This window comes from Frieseomelitta varia, unplaced genomic scaffold (genome assembly GCF_011392965.1).
Source record: "Frieseomelitta varia isolate USP_RPSP 00005682 unplaced genomic scaffold, Fvar_1.2 scaffold_405, whole genome shotgun sequence".
In the NCBI taxonomy this organism is placed as follows: domain Eukaryota; kingdom Metazoa; phylum Arthropoda; class Insecta; order Hymenoptera; family Apidae; genus Frieseomelitta; species Frieseomelitta varia.
This window is the reverse complement of record NW_025110152.1, coordinates 248,357-266,204: the sequence shown is the minus strand read 5'-3', so window position 1 is coordinate 266,204 and position 17,848 is coordinate 248,357. Positions and strand designations below refer to the sequence as shown.

General features: G+C 44.1%; 1 protein-coding gene across 1 annotated transcript in view; it reads right to left on the bottom strand.

The window, feature by feature from the left end:
- The window catches only part of LOC122531551, a 39,193-nt gene extending 21,972 nt beyond the window's left edge, over positions 1-17,221 (bottom strand). Inside the window, exon 1 of the mRNA XM_043659570.1 lies at positions 17,173-17,221. Coding sequence (XP_043515505.1) covers positions 17,173-17,221 — 49 coding nt within the window. The remainder of the gene's footprint in view (positions 1-17,172) is intronic.
- Positions 17,222-17,848: the final 627 nt, after the last annotated feature.

Genomic DNA, 17,848 nt, shown 5'->3' with positions numbered 1-17,848 from the left:
GTCAGGGAAATGCGAGTTCTCAAAGAAGGATTTATCAAAAATTACCTTAGCAACAGCAACCTTAATTAATTTGAGTGTGAAAACCGATTGCCGCGTGATGTACGAGGGGACAGTCGAAAAGTGAGTTTCGCTTGCTTGTAACTTCTTGCGTATTAATGACGTTTCGATGAAACTTGGTAGAAATTATAAACATTATAATACCTTTGCTCTGAAGTTGCAAATTCCGAATTCTTCGTTGACCTTTTAAGTTATCACATCGATGATCAAATTTCTCAGAATTCACTTTCATCAAGAGAGATAGAATTTTTCGATGATTTTCTCTTTTTTTTTTTTTTCTTTCAATCGTCATTGCGACAATGATCTCTCTGCGCCGCTACAGGCGTTATATTCGGCAACTTTCGAACGAAGAACGATCGCTCCAGCGAAATTGCGCGTCTGCTAGTTCATCTATCTGGTTTCTCGGTCGATTGCTTTCCAACGAATACAAGTCTTCGCGGTTGGCCGCGCGAGCGTCGCCGATCCTTCGTTTTATCAATTGTGCGGCCAGCTGGACGTCGAAGAACGTTGTCTAGTTGCGTAACTCTCTTGCATAGAGGAGCGTGTCTGATAATCGAAGAGTGGCAGTAGCAACAGAGAGAGAGAGAGAGAGAGAGAGAGAGAGAGAGAGAGAGAGAGAGAGAGAGAGGAGGGGAGAGGGAAGGGAGGGAAAGGGAGCCGAACACGTCAACGGATATCAAAACGACGAGCAATTCGCTGGGACGATCGGCCGATGGAAATTCAATTTTCCAACTAGCTGGAGTCGTCGATATGTAGATACGTATTTTTGGACAGGTTCGCGAATAGGTTCGACATTTAACAACGTCCGATGAGCGCTGAAATTTCATGGACACTTTGTTCCGTGGTATTTTTTTTTCTTTTTTTCTTCTTTTTTTTTTTTCGCTGCGCGGCAATACGCAGAAGAGCTGACGAGCAACAAATTGTGGCAATTACCGGGCTGCAAATTTCATTTTCCCGTGGTATTTTACGAACGATTGTGGCACATCTTCGCGGAGTTGTTTTTTTTTTTTGAAAAACTTACCGGTCCATTTTGAAACATTATTCGTATTTAAGAGAACAAAAGAGACCGAATGTTGTTCCCATTTTTCGCGTTTCTCGTTTTCACTTTGCTCTCGAACACGATCCCTCGTTTCTTGGCTCCTCTGGATTCTTTTCGTTTTTTCTTCACAGAGATTAACGATACGTACGTCTCCATCGCGATTCGCCAGTGTTTGCTTTTTACGGTTATCGGTTATTGTGGGTAATAATATTATCATTGCATCGAACAAACTGAATATGCATCCATCGACCGTAACAAATGATTATCGCGTTATTAGCGTTCGATTTATTGGTGCCAGTGCGTGTAATTAATCTCATTGTAATTAATTATTCACAACCGGACCGAAGTCTGGCGTTGCTATTCCGCGCTATCTATCTGTCTGTCTAACTTTTCTATTTCCCGACGACTGCCGTTCTCTTTATGGGAATGAAAAGCAAGCAGACCGAGAATGAATATAAACAGTTCGCGCAGACAGAGGCACGTTGGGAAACGGTGGAACGAAGATCGCGGAACAATAAATCGAGCAATCGGGGGAAGACATACTCCACGAGCCACAATGCAGCGTCACGATGGATCGGTCTGCTCGATAGAAATTCAATTCTCAAAACGAACGACGGTGCGTAAAAGTGACACGTTCATCGGCATGGAATTCCCGGGTACGCCCGTTCGAATTCGTTTTTCGCCTGGTCCGATCGTATTTTTGCAATTGATAGCTTTAATCGTTATTTTTAATCTGAATATCAGAAATCCAATTAAACTTTTTTTTTTTTTTTTTATTACGCCTCGTGATGCGCGTCGTGGGGAAATTTCTCTTTCTCCTGGCTAGTTTCTGGTCGAAATGAAATGCGAAGAGTTTTTAAAATTAAAAAAAAGTGTCACATATTACGAAATATAACAGAATCCTGTGAAACCACACTTTTGATCAAATTAGAATTTGAAAAACTTCACTTCAGTAGCCAGTACTGTACAGTATAAAATGTCAATAGTAGAATAGTAGCAAGCAATTGGTAGCATTTTTCTCTGTTTCTATGTTTTCATCTTCTTCCGTTTTGTCAGCCAAAAGAACAACTGACGAGACGAACGCGAGTGTGACTTTAAATAAATCTCGAAAACAGGGTAGCTCGCGAGACAAAATCGACTAGCAGTCCATTTTGTCTTTCATGTTATGCAACATTGTTCCCCGCATTCGAGCCGTACTGTCTATTCAACGCTACGGCCATACAAGACACGTGTTTGTACATCATTCCCCCTCTTATTTCCATTTATACTGGCGACTGTACCCTCTACAACAAATAACAATCGCCCCGGTGCACTTTGTGCACCCGGTTGCCCTCGTTCTTTTCATCGTTTCTTGGCCGTTCGCTTTCCTCAGCGCGCGGAACGAAAACACCCCCGTTCGTTCGTCTCTTTCCCGCCGGCGCTTGGTCAGCGTTTCTTTTAGCATTTCTCAAATACGAAAAAACACGAGGAGGCGAAATTAATGCGGCCATTCTCCCTCGCCGAGAGCCTTTTCTTCTCTTCTGACAATTCGCCAATTATTTATTATTCCTCGCTCGTGAGATTCTCGCGAGCTCTACGCTCTGACCGCCACTTCTCACCGCGAACGAAACGTTTTTCTCGCAAACGTATATGAAATTATACGAGCGCTGCCCGGTCGGTCGCCTGTGATTTGCTTCTTCGTTTAATGCGAATTTAATTGCCGAGAACTTGAATTTCTATGAAAGACGTCATCTCTTCACGAGGACGAACAGATTATCCCCTGCGTCTGCTCGTCATGTTGCAATTACGTCGTCACGCGATTCGCGTCCAATTTGTCTGCACAGCTCGCGATTGCATTTTGAAGAATTAATCGCACAATTATTGCCGCTTATTTGGTCGATTCCACGTCAACGGAGTTTATCGCGAATAAAGTGTAATTATCTAGCTCGAATATTTCAAACGATGGATTAATTGCGATTCTCTTGATGTGCAACCCTATTCGCAATGAGATCGTACGTTTCAATAAACTTCAGCCAGAAGAATTTTAACAATTCTTCTAGGTGGATGTTTAAAAAGTTATCAATTGTTAACTATTAGCTCTTGGATATAACAAGATTTTCAGCTAGAAACCCACTATCTTCTCCACGTGTTTTTTTTTTTTTTTTTTTTTTACCGAAAAATAAACTAAGCTATATTCATAGGATTATAATCTTAGCACGTAATCTCGATTGATTTGAACTTTTAAGCTTCTTAATTATAAATGATCAACCGGTCTGATTAACTAGTTAATTCGAACAAGCGAAACAATTATTCTTTTCATTTTATCGTAATCCTATCTTTGCTTATCTACTCTCCAGAGTGTAACATTTAAAATTGCCTTGATCGTGTTTCATTTCCCCGTTTACTTTGAAGTACATAAATCAATTACATTTAATAAATAAACACAAAGGTATATAAATTATAGTCAAGGCAAACTCAAAGGAGCAGCGAAAGAGATACGATTTCGTCTACGCGTCTAACAAAGCAATTTTGTCTTTAACATTCTCGGCAATAAAACAACGGTAAATTCGCGTGGAACGGTTATAAATGCGGTTTTCGGCGGAGAATGGGACGCGTGGCCCGAGCTGGCCGCGATACTCCCAGCGAAAAGTTATAATTGTGTCTAACTATTCGTCCGGCTGGTACCTTAATTTGAACGTTAGATGGCAATTACGTATCGCAAGCATGCAAATTACCTTTTCCAGCGGGCAGCGTACGCCCGGGTATATATATTTCGCCGCTGACCCGCTAATAAAATTTTGCATGCGCATTGAAACAAGCTTCTTCCGGTCACGGTCTATTAAACTAAACTAGACCATTAATGAAATTTTCTCGATAAATTTTGTGCGTTATTTTCTTCTCGGTGCCTGGTGAAATTTAATTACGAACGATACACTAGCGGTATGTTCTTAAATGAAGTTGAAGACAAAACAGGAGTGCTGCAATCATTGATCGTACACTGGCCGACGAAAATATCCCGACACTAGCCGCGGAGAATCTTTTTATGAATATGTTTCTTTTTTACAGAACATTTGAAGCTTCATTGGCAATGAAACACGAGTGTCGTCGTTATCACGGTGAAACAGAAACCAATTTGGAAATTTATCTAGAAATTACAAAGCGTTTATAAAAGTCAAACTTACACTCTGTGTATCTACAGTATGGATGGTTATTTTACACGTATAGGCATCTAATTAGCGTTATAGCTAGTCTCATTCGATATCGAGGTATAATGATGTATCAATAGCCTTCAATCTTTCGCGAGCCTCTGTAGATAAAAGAACAAATTTTCTCCACACGCTTGAAAATACCGTGTAGCAATTAACACGGCGAGGGATCAGGTGCGTCAATAGCGGGTAACTTTCATACGATAATTCCCCTCGCTAGTAAGAGTAAGAATCGTGCCAATGGTGTTGAACTAACCAGTTGAATTTCAACTAACGTTTCTGAAACGCTCTGTACACACGGTGGTCTTCCTCTAATCCGCAAACAGACATTATCTTAGTGATGTCGTAATTACCCACGTAACGCGTCTTCGTAAAAATGAATTCGCCACGGCGCGAATGAGGTCCCTGAGGTTCGGCAAGCTAGCTTTCATTGGATCTCCTCGTACGAACAAAGAAAGAGACAGCGACGAGAGAGGGAAAGAGAGATTGGGAGAGAGGGGCGGAAATTCCGTTAATTAAACGCGAGAGTACTCGGGTTCCATTATTTGCATACGCGAAGCTTTCGAGCGCGCGCGACCGTGCGAACCCGGGACGAAAATAAGATTGTTGAGAGACGCACGTCGCGTAAAATTCGCAAAGTGAACTTCCTGCTTCGCCCGCGGCCCGAACAGAAAATCTTCCTGCGGGGCTGTTAATACGCCCGTTCCCACCGCGTTACCCTGGCCCCATTCTCGCATCCTTTCGCATTTAACAGTGACAAGCCTTGGTGTTCACGGTGCGGATGGCTGCGGTACGCGTCGTGGAAACCGGCGTTTAAGAGGGTTGGCGAAGCTCGGATGTTTTTAGCGTGGCTAGTACGTTCGGTCGCTTATGTAATCAATATGCGAGGGTGAGAGGAAGAAGGAAGAGAAAATCGACGCAACGGTAACACTGCTGATATTAGCGCGTGCTGATATCCACTACCGCGAGATGATAAAAACCGATTGCTGCTTTCCGCCTCCTTTCCGTGTCTCGGTTTCTGTTCAACCCTTGCCGACTCCAACGAAACGCCGAGCCGCGACCTACGCTCGAGGACGACCTACCATCTGTAAAACTGATCTGCACGGTAATGCCCGTTGAGCAACGTTGTTAGGATATAATTAAAAAAAATTTTATTTTATTCGAACGAGATAAGACTTTTACTCTGGAACTTATTGATGCAGAAATGTTGCAATACTACTATATATTATATTATATATTATACCAGCTATGGATCGTTTTTACCGCGCTTATGTACCATTTCCGATTCGTACTTTGGTCCCCGGCCAAAGTATCTCAGACGACTCATATACGATTAATTCGTAACAACATCACGAGTAACAGCACAGTTCTAGGCAACTTGGAGAAAAAGAAAATCGAATCCGATCGCTAGCAGTCAGTTGTAAAAGGAAATCGGCTGAATAAAAGAATATAATGAAATTCATAAGGAATAAGGGTGCTACATGAAGATTATAAATGATACACGAAAGTCAATTGGATTCTATGCGAGCTATCGAACGATTCGGACGAACTGCAGCGCTTTTGAACAAACGTCGAATTGTACAAGTGTATAATTGTGTAATATTTATATAATTATGTATATATACATTCTTTGCACAACTACCAATTTTTTTGTAAAAAGATGGCAAGAAATAATCTCAAGGCACTCCTCGTCGGACTCCAATCATTATAGAAACACACCCTTTCACCTGCTTCAACAGGCTGTGAAGAGTCATTCTTCAGGAAAGAAAACGTCGGGCTTTCAACTAAATTAAACTAAACTACTTAATCATTCAACTTGACCATTTCAACGTGGCTGTTACGTTAATTTGTAACACAGATAGCGTGAAATCAATCACTCGAAGCATGCTACAGCGAGTCGTACCCATGCAACTCTCAACGTGGAACGCGACTCAACAGTTTCGTTCGGGCAATCGGCGACATACCGTGCTTGGATTCTTTACGCGGATCTGAGAGTGTATGTCTAGTTAGTGTCGTAATTGAACGTGAACGGAACAAGGGGGATGTTAAATACACGAATTTCGGTCTGCTTCCCCGAGCTGCTATAAATTGATCTGAGGAATTCATAAGAACGCGAAACGAAAAAAATACGAGAGTTTCATTAAGGTGAATAAACGATGAATAAACTCTGCTTCTCTCTTTTGTTACGCAGATAACCTGTTAACTCGTCGCGAGAACCCGATAATCCGGCTAATTAGATAACGATTCGGCGACGTTAAGGTTGCAAACGGGCAAGCAAAGTAACGCAGAGAGGCAGTCTTCCGGCAAGAAGAAACGAAACGAAGGATCGAGCAAGGAGACAGGACACGTAGATGTGAAAGGCAGCAGGGAGCGGGAACGTGAAAAAAGATGTACAGAGGGAAGCGTGAGAAGCGTGGAAGAAGAACGAGAAAGAAAAAGAAGAGAGAAACGCTCACTGCGTTCCAGTATGCGAGCGAAATGGAGTGCAAAAACCGAAACTGCAAGATGTGCAACTGCAAGCTCGGTTGGACGAACGCAGGGATTGCCAGCGACGTCAGCAGAAGGCTCTTTCGCTACTACCTTTCCCCCCTCCTTTTCTTCGTGGATTTCTTCCAACTCTCTTCGAAACGGCTTGCAAGACCGAGTCCCTCTCTCCTTTTCCTGCTCACCGCTTTCAATGATCGCGCAAGAGGATTTCACGTCGATTTCACGAACGAAATCTTCAGTTTCGTACACAAATGATACGATCGTTGCGTCGCGATGCAATTATCGGAATGTCATTCCCAGCGGAAAGTAAACGTCTTTTATCTCCTCTCGGCTCCCTGCTCGCCTGAGAGTCTGTTTTTTAAACAACAAACCGGCTCCGTTACGCTGCGTCGTATGAGAGAGAAGTTTCCACGATCTTCCATCCTCGTCGTTAAGTTAAATTAAACATCCGTTCAACGTTAGAGTCATTGTTCGCGCGAACGCGAAACTTGGCGATTCGACAAGTTTTTTTTTTTCTTTTAAATGTAAAACATCTTCTTCGCTTTAACAGTCTCGTGGCAGAAATTCGCGATGAATAGACTCAGTTTATCGTAAACACATTTCACGTCGTAATCGTAAGAGGGCTCGCGGGAGGGCGGGCGATCATTTCCTTGGACGGTGGACGAGAGGAAACAATATCGAAACTTAGCAGCGTTAACAGTTTTCAACCGGGTCCTTTTGTCCTTTGTAAATTCGCCGAGATTGTTCGTAAAGCTTAGCGGGCTTTTATCTCTTGCCGGAGCCTCGGCGACGTTTAAGGCCCCTTTAAAAAGGACAAGTACGATTGCAGACGATGATCTCGCTTCGTGTTAATGGAGGACCCTTCGGGAAATACAAAGACCTTGCCGGGGTCTGACTCCGAGAAGAGCTTGAGCATTAGTTAATTTAAAGCAGCCCCTATCTCGCTTTCCGCGGACGAGCAGCGCGTGGAAATTAATAATCGATGCGGAAGAAGGAGAATTCCTCCGACCCGGGCAGGCCGATCAGGTTGGATAACATCAAATCAGTAAAACGACGTCGTGATTGTGACTTTCGCGTCTCGCGTTAAAGAAATAAAAGCGAGGCGAGAAGATTTTCAAGCAATTGGGCGGGGGAGGGGGGGGGGGCAGGGGGGAAAGAGAGTGAAACGATCAAACGAAGAATTCAATTAACGCGACGGCGGAACGAATTCTAATTGCAATTGTAAGTAAATTCAAAATAGCCGGACGGGGAGGAATATTTTCAAGGCTCTCCTCCTCTCGGACGTTCCCTGATGAACGTTGTCGGCCGTGTCGGCAATTCGCGAAACGAATTTCGGGCTGCGGACCGTCACGAGATGGCCCCTGGGTATCCGGCCGCAGCTGGGCTACCTACCTGCTGTCCACGCGAATCTACCGACGCGCCACTCCCGTCTCCGCGCCACCTGAGAATTGGCAATTTGCTTGCAAATTTCGTGCGATCCGTCCCCCTTTCGACGCCTGCGGCTTCCACCCGTCTGCCATCCTCTTCGAAGCATTCTTCCGAGCGGAGCGTTCTCGAGAAACGAGCCAGCTCGCTTCAACCTCGCGTCGGATCGTTCAGCCAGCACGCCCCCCCTTCGCCCTCTTGCGATCGTCGTTTCTTCGATCGAATTCACGAGATCGGACAACTCTCCTTCGATTCCAAACATCTTTCGATTAACATTTCCGTATTATTTACATATCGCGATCATTCCTCTCTCTCTCTCTCTCTCTCTCTGTCTCTGCTACTTTTGTTATTCACGACCCTTAACGAGCCATCTGTCTGTCCGCCTTAATTCCGTTATGCAGTCTTTGCAGAGACCGTCCCGGGGGAAAATGAATTTTCAACTTTCCGCCGATTTGATATTACCGAGTGCCGACTCGGCGAAACGCACCGCGTCGCCGTTCCAGCGAGTTTGTTCTTTCCTGTCCTTTGTTCCTTTCCTGCGTATCGGAAACTTCAAAAACTTTTACCGCGGCTCGAGGCGACGCGTTCGACTCTCCTCCCATCCTGCCTCCTGCCTCCCAACCCCAACGCTACGTGTCTGTCATCACGCTCCTCTTCCTTCCCCCCTCGATCGTTCCCGCATTGTTAATACTCGCCTATCTATTTATTGCGGATTGCACGGGCTGTCGAGTGACTTTGAAAGTCACTACGCGCACATCGCTAACAAGCTGTCTTAACAAATCGCCTGCGATTCTCGTCCGCAGCCCGTGTACGTGTAACGCGTTCGAGATCGCGCGTTTTCTTTCTCAATTTGGGGTGAGAGGGAGGGGGAAGTCTGTCGATCATCTGCCATCGATGATTCCACGAGAAGTATTTTATCGCCAAAATCAGTCGTAATGGATAGACGCGTATGATTTCGATCCTCGTTCTCAATCTTCTTTTGTATCATTCGCGTCCGAATTTGCATCCGAATCGATAATCAATGGTACGGGCGCGCCTCTCGATATACACGCGTGTATATCTATCTACGTGCATGCTTGATAGTGAGCATGGACATAAAACGTTTGTACTGTGTTTGATCATTATTCAAAACAGCCACGTAATGCGTTATTCTTAAGGATATTTCAGGTTTAAACAGCTCTGTCTCTCGTTTATAAAATTTATAATATTCCTCCAAAAATCTCATTTTGGGACGTCGAATGTTGTACCATTCGTATCACGAAGCTTAGAGTTTTATGAAAAATCACGAATTTTCAAGTACGAGCGTGAGCTTGTCTAAGGATAAATTTTATTTGCAATTCTAAATGTCTGCGAGGTTCAGTCGTAAGAAATACGTAAGAAGAATGTTAGCTGTGAATGACGAGTATAATATGCAGATACTTTTAATGGTGGTACCACGAGAACTTCGACCAATTTTATCGATAGTTTTACTCCGCAAAAATTTACTTAACTTTTACGCCAAAATTAGTTCCGACATGACACTTTGTGAAGGATCCTCGCTCGGGATCAATCACTGTTGAAAGAGACGCCAGCCGAATGTCAATCCTGTCGACAGTTACTCACGCGATAGTTTACACCTCTCTCTGAAATTAGTTCTAAACTTATATTACTTGTGCATTTTTAACAAATCGTGTATCGATCCTCGCTTATAATCTGTCACCCGAATTGGAAGGAGTTTCCAATCTGCCATCGATGACTAAAAAATCCCAGCCGAACCAGTCTATTTGAAAGCCGCTTCGCAAGAATTCGTGCCTTTCGCTTCGAAATGGGTTTCTGCGTACTTTTACTTCGGCGAACCGATACTTTTCGCAGCAACGCCGAGTCAAGCAAGAACGCGGTAAGCTGTATCGATCTTCGGGGGTCGTTCTTCTCGAGGACGAAGTTACACAGGGAACGGGGAATTTCGCAGTTCGAACTTGTACCTTTACCAAGAACGATCAGCCTGTCGATTTACCTCGTGTGCACGCAAATGAAACAACCTGAAGTTTATTACGGCCCGCTCGCCAGTAAACGGAGGTGAAGGCAACTTTCGGAAGAACTGGGGTAAGAAACACAAGGAACAGAGGGACAACTGTGAAAACGTCTCGACCTTCCTGTGGAAATGTCCGTCAAAAGGAGCGAACAAGGGGCAGCACGAGATACGAGGTGTCGTGTAACAACGGCGGTGTAATTAATTAAATGTTTCGCCGTCTGGCGAAAGATGAATTCCAAACGTCTGATCCTTCTCTGTCACAAAGCTTTTCGGTTCTCGGAATATTCAGAATTTTGACAAACTTCCCTACGTTGCCAACGAGTATTACATCGAAAGTTTCATACTGTATGGTGAAAAAATTACAGATAATTTCAGATCACGACTAAGAGTGTGAATCTCTGTGAACACAATTTGAAGATATTTATTTGGTATATTACTTTGTAGTTGTTTTACAATATTATTACGTCCAATAATATTACAGAGAATAGCTTTCATCATTTTGTATAATAAATTCTGTGCATTTTTGAAGCTTCAAATCCCTCGTGAAAATCCGCGTCTGTAGGCAGTTTCAACAAATTGAAATGAAACTGTGTGTGTGTGTGTGTTTTTTTTCATTCCATGATTCAAAGATGAGGTAATTTTTCGAATGATTTAATAATGATACCAGCGATCCACGCATTCATGAGAAATTTAAAAACGGAAAAATGAAGAGAATGCACGCGAAATGCGAGAATATATAAAGTATAAAAAAAAAAAAAAAAAAAGTGAACTGGTAATTACGATTATTTAACAAGTAAAATAAATCTCAGCTCAAGTTTCATTTTAATTGTGCTCATAGAAATTTCGCAATTTGCGTAAATATTCGCAGTCTAACAGTGTAACTGTATATACGAGTACAGATTGCAATTTTAATAAACTCGGCAGACGAAAATTACGTTTGCCACCGTGCAGAAAATAACAAAATCCCGTTTGTCGCAAACGAAATATCTGGGCGAAGTCGATTCCCTCGCCACGATAAGTCGAATCGGAAAGAGCTTGACACGTTGAACGCACACAGCCTGTGATTGCTTGTTCCATACGCACTATTGACGTTTATTAGGTTTATTAGAAGAGAGACCGATTTCACCGTACAGCTCGCCGAGATTGAAACAGTCGAGAGAGAATGGCAAGAGGGAGGAGGAATCCGACGCTACGACAATTGTTTTTCTTTAATTTACTCCCAATTCTCTTCTAACAGGGAATTGGTCAGCCACGTCAATCACGTTTCGCTTGATTGACCGATCGAAGACAGAAACGAAGGAGCAATCGTTCCTTCAGTTTCTTCTTTTTTCCCCCCTACTCTTTTCTTATCGGTTTCCTCGACATCGCGACGTCTGACTTTTTCCTCGGCTCAACTATGATTCATCGATTTCGGAGAAACCGTCGGGAGAGAATGTTTTCCACGATTTTCCACTGGCACGTGGAGAATTGACTCGCGTAGTTGGCAGCGATCGAACGAGACACGAGAAAGAAGAGGAGATGGAAATTTGTTAATCCAATCCGGGGATGAAAATCCGAATTCCATCGAAACGAGAGCGGGGAAACGGGGAATCAACGAAACTGTTTGCACGTAGAAAATTACGGGCCAAGTGTCGAGGGATTACCCGCGATCGTGCGACATTATAATGCGCTTAGTATTCGCATAAATCAATTCCATAAATCTCGCGTCGCAGATTAATTCCCGACAAAGATCGTCGGTATAAATATTTCCGGTGATCGCGACATCGCGCTAGATTCGCCGGCGTAATCCTAATTATAATAAACTGGCGATGCACGTATCGACGATTAGTAACAAGTTACGGGGGCCGGGCCACATTATCTCGGGGAATGAATGTTTTCGGATCGAGACCCAGGCGCAACGGCGGCTCGCTAATTAACCGACGTGTACACCGGCTCTTTATTGGAGCGCGCGCGCAGGCAGCCTGAATTTATTTTAATCTCGACGGAATTAAACGAACTAGCGTGCCAATAAATGGACACGGCGGGAAATGGCAAAAGATTTCTCGCGTGAACGCGACTGGATGAAGAAAAAAACCTTCGCTGGGAGGTGTAATTTTCGACGAACGCAACACGAGGTGGAAAATCAACTGCTCCGGGTCCGAGGTTTATTCTGCGGTTAATCGCGATTATCATATTTACTGCATCGAATGGACCAATTTCGAACCAATTGCACTCGATTGTTTCGTCGTTATCGTCGCGTGCGTCTCGTCCCCTACTACCATCGTTTTCTTCCGCAATCGTTCGCTGGCAGGTAGTCGAATTTGTCCGGCCCACTATTCGACGGCAAAAGCGGGCTCGATCGTGCGGATTAATTCGAACGAATTCGACTACCTTAGCCTTGATGGAAGCGCGTCCTTTCACTTTGCTGAACTTTCCGGAAGGTCGAAGATCAGCTCGCCCTCGGAAGACGCATTCGTTGGCGAGACGATTTACCAGATGAAAGGAGGCCTGCTGACGACGACGACGACATCGTTGTTATCGTCGAATGAAAGGCTTGCCGCGGAGGATAGGAAACCGGTTGTTGGAGCAACGGCGGTGGAAAAAGACAGGAGAACGCAGTGTATACGACGAGAGGACGTAAGTGACAAGTTGAGTGATGAACGTCCTACCCCTTGCCTCTTGTCTCGCGATTTTCACTGTTTTTGAATCCAGCTGCCTCGGCTTGACACTCCTAAGACATCCGGCAAATGCGCTTTTACTCCGCAGAGAATCCCGTGCGTCGCGTTTTACACAGCTTACCGTTGGCCTGGTACGCCGGAACGATCGATACTCAAATACCGTTGTTCTAAACCGTCCTAAACCGCGTGTAAAATAACGGTCGAACGATCCTCGTTACTTCCTCTATTATCGCGTTAATGTCGTTGCCGCGAGCAACAGCGGCGGCAGAGGGACAGCAATTATTTAATCACCGCTTATCGCGTTCCAATAATTCGCCGACGCGAACATTATCGCCACGCGACCAACGATCATGCTCGACCGCGGAACGCGAGTCGATGTTCCTTCGAGAGTCGCTGCGAACGTTGGCTAATAATTGGCCGTTTTCGACGTCGCGTTTTCGAAAACGAGTAGAGCTTCGTATTCGATTATGGGAGGCTTGTAGCACCGGCTCCCTTCGGGGAATTACGGTGGCTGACAGTGCAACCAGCCGTTTGCTCTCTCTCTCTCTCTCTCTCTCTCTCTCTCTTTCTCTTATTCTCTCCCTCTGTTGGATCTCACTTCCACCGGTAAAACAATGACGAATGCGTTCTCGCCGTGGCTCGGTGACACGCTCATCCCCCGTGTGCACGTGCACGTGCACGCGTATCGACACGGACGTGCGCCGGTGGATATGCACACGGGGAACATGGAGGCGCGCGCGGAGACACCCGGAAATGCAGGCTAACACGGGCCTGGTAACGCTCGAGATCGAGTTGCGGTGTTATCGAGACGGTTTCCTGTCGCTGTTGTACACGAGCCAGTTCCAACCGTGGTGCGGCCTGTGTCTAGACAAAACGGCCAGATAGTGTACCCGAGTTGCGAGAAAGCTCACGCACGAGCAGCTAGTCTATCGTTTATCTTCGCTTTCGGTCACCGCGACACCACCGCCGCCCGCCCTTCGTATTTTTTTTTTTTTTTTTTTTTCGTGTTTTCAACCGCGTATCGAAGTTGCGACCGCTCGCACCGATGAATCTCCACGATAGAAGAATCGGTGCCGCGTCGCTCCGTGGGACAACGTGTTCACCTGTTCGCCTGTTCCGTTTCCGGGCACCGAGATTTTAAATTCGTCCAGCAGGTTCTAAATTCCAGCTTTCGCATCGAGTCGGCAAGCATATCAGTAATCATTCGCGACACGATCGTCGCGAATTGAACTCGATCGCGATGTTTTGTACACGTAGTAGATACGTGAAAACGTTACGGTCTATTTGAACTTGCAAATGAATTAGAACCGTGAAACGCGTGGTATATCCTTTCGCTTTTATCGGACCGATTTCCAGTACGTCTAGTGCAATCTAGTCGGACGTTGACGAGTCTATAGATAGAGCGACAAGTCACGTAGGGTGAAATGTACGTTCGTATACCAATTACTTGTCCTTTCAACCCTAAACCTGTGTTAATGGTACCTCGAAATTAATATTAAACGACCGACTGGTACCTCGCCGCTTTAATCAACGATTAATTTAATCTAATAATTTGCCAGACCGATAATTACATCCTCCAATTTCGATGTAATTAACGATCGGCAGACTTTGAATGAATTCCATTTGAGAAAAATTCGTCGATCGATCCTTCGCCCCGGCAAAATATTATGCCCTCTATATTTATATTTACAAAACATCGTACTTTTTCCAACGATCAAACGGGAAAGCATCAAACGCCAACCGGTGATCGAAAACAAAGATAAACAAATGTTCAGCGATATCGTTATTTACGTTGCTCAAAAGTATCGTTTTCACGAACGAGATCCCCGAGATTAATCGAGTGTCAAAAGCGAAAAACCCACAAATCACACGGAACAATATCCGAACAACGTCGACCTGATTGTTTCCGTGCTACGAAGTTTTGTGAAGAAGTTTCTGCAAAGAAATGAGAGAGAGCCTGTGGAAGAAAGAGCTGTTTCACAATACACCGGAGTAATGCTTTTACGAAACCTAACAGAATTTGTATCGTAACAGTTTGTTTTGTAATTTAGATTTCTACTTTCCTTTTGTCGCGTGTTCGTAAATCAGGGGGCAATAATTGGACACCAGAAAGACGCCAGAATTTAATAGAAATCCCATTTTTCAACAGTTGACCTCTTCTCGCGCGTCCTTTAAATCACGAGTGCTAGGAAAAAAGGCTTATTAAAATTAGAAACGCGTTTTTTTGAAACCCCCTGTGGCCCCTTATTCTCCTATCGTAACGCAGGGGTACGTGAAACGATTCGACAGTCCATCGATGGTCGCCTAAAGGTCTCAAAGTGAAGTGCGATCGTTGGTACGATTGCATAACAGCGGCGTTTGGCAGGTTCAATAAGAAGACGGAACGACGTTTTCGCAGGCCGCGTATTCCGCCGGATGTTTCCTAAGAGCTAGCGACGAAGAAAGAGAGAGAGAGAGAGAGAGAGAGAGAGAGAGAGAGAGAGAAAGAGAGAAGAAAAAAAGTCGTTCGAAATTCCGCGCCATATGCTCAATGGCTCTTGCAGGCGGCCCCTACCCTCGAGGAACAGTCTCGGCGCGCCGGTGCCTTGGCCGTAGCCACGGAGAAATTCAAATTTACGCACCGACTGCCCCGGGTGTGTTTTTCGAACTTATGAAAAATGAGTCTAGCCATGAGGGTCCAGACTATACCCTCCACACCCCCGGCTATACCCCGCACGCGCCGGGGGCTTACCTCCTTCAGCTTCAGCACGCCGTTTTCCTATGCCCTATCGTTTTAATTTCCTCCTCGTTTTCTTTCCACGAAGCCGACGTACTCGCCCGAGAACAAACACTGGCCGTTAATTGCCTTGAAAAGGAGTAATCGCGGAATCGACGCGCAGAATTATCAAATTCTGATGGATATGAAGAAAGAGATTTGCCATTTGCTCCTTTTTTCTCTATGTTTCTTCTTCAGTCTCATTTTTCGATTAAATACGCATAGAAATACCAGTTCGTACTTATTTGGTGAGATTGTGTGGTCTATAGATTTTTCGAAGGAAACTAGCTACGTTAATTATTGAAACTCATAAAATTTAACATTCATTTCCCATGTTTCTCATTTTCTTTGAAAATCTATTAAGACCGAAAGGATTAAACTGGTATAATAAAATAAAATTTTATAATAATAAGTAAATTATAATAAATATTATAATAAATGAAATTTTTGGCATTGTCATAGTTTCATCTTTCTTTCTAATTCCGTTAGTTGTCCTTACGTTGGTTGGTCACTCGGTAGAAGCAAACAAAGCTGTTAACCAGCCATCGAGCTAGAGTCAAGACAGTCGTACATTTAGCAGGAACGTAGAAATACCGAGGAGCTTCTCTACCCGCATTACCATATCTTTCACGTATCTGTTCTCATTTTTCTTCCGTTATTGCGACCGGTCCTTTAACTCGCTTCATTTTTCACTCATTCGGCGTATGCTCGCTACGTTGCCGGTTCTGATACGGAAGACCACGCTTGAATTCGGTCAATTGCGGCCCCGGCTACGTAACTTCCCCTACGAAATTTCGCGAAAGTGCTCTCCTCCGAATGAAATTTCCACGTAAAGCGGTTTAATAATAACCATCACTTCATTTTCTCTACGGATCCATTGCACAGGTCTAAGCTTTTGCAAGCTCGAAACTAATAATCATTTCCCTTTTTTTAACAATTTTACACTGGACCAAACAGCTGCAACTGGTCAATAACAATTTCTGCGAGTAAATAAAATTAAAGAGCAGAAGGGGCCCTCTTTGCACTTCGGCGACCGAGGCTGATGGCGTCATTAACGTTCAAATAAATTCATTTCTGCGCGAAGTCGCGTAAGGCAGGAACAAATTTTCAATCTCGTCGGAATAAGAACGAAAAATGAAGGGAGACCAACGCCGCGAGATGCATTCTGGACAAACTGTTCTCATTTACAACGTCGACGTAGCGAGATAATCAAAGTTCCCAACGTCACGAAAATCAAGATGGCCAGCCAAGATGGCGCAGCAGGCCCCGCATTTTCACGAGCATTTTTTGCCAGGCCACCACGGCCGCGCTACGATGAATTATGGTGCATAACCTCGAGAGACACGGAACCGCGATGCATATAACCTATATCTCAAGTTCTTACCGCGAAACGTGCACCAGTACAATTCACGTCGTGGCAACTCGATCTAGCCTGACCCGAACCAACATCCTGTATGCGAACAAACGCTATCAATATTACGCCACGCTGCATCGTATTTTCACTCATCTTCCAACGTTCCTTACATATTTTTGATGCTCCGTTTCTCTGGAAATACAATCGTATGGATGCCATGAAAGTTGCTGAGTCTCGGAGCCCGATATCATCTTCAATTTCGCAACCGTATCTTTCCAGTTTATTCGAGTTAAAAGTTTCTTCCACTGCTGTCAGTAATTGCTAATTGGTCGTAAATGTTTATGCGATTTGACACTGTAATATTACGCGATTTGCAAGTGTAATGATTAGACTGCGGATTTTGGTGAAATTTAGAAACGTAAAAATGCGGCGAATGCGCACAACAAAAATATACGAAGCATGTTACATTTAACAGTGGAAGTAAATTTTCTGCTACTTCTCTAGTTGTTTTCATAAAAAAAAAAAAAAAAAAAAAAACTGAAATGAAGTTACACAAAGGTTCACAGTAATGATAATTCTGAAGAATTCTGAAATTCTTCTAAATCGTTTAATTTCAATTATTTCTTTCAGCTAGGTAATTTTCCGAAATTTCGAGTAAAAGTGTACTTGCCTGATGGAACAAATTAGACGGATCTCCGAATTTTTCGTTCGTTTCAGCAAGGATTTTCTTGTAACTTCAACAAAATTCTAACCACGATCACAAGCGGTAGACGTTACTATAGAGATTATCCTCCTTCCGCTTCTCTTTCTTTACTTACTCTTCTGTGCTCCGGAGAATGGAAACGGTCAAGAGTCTTTGCCCTCGAAGGGTAAGTCTA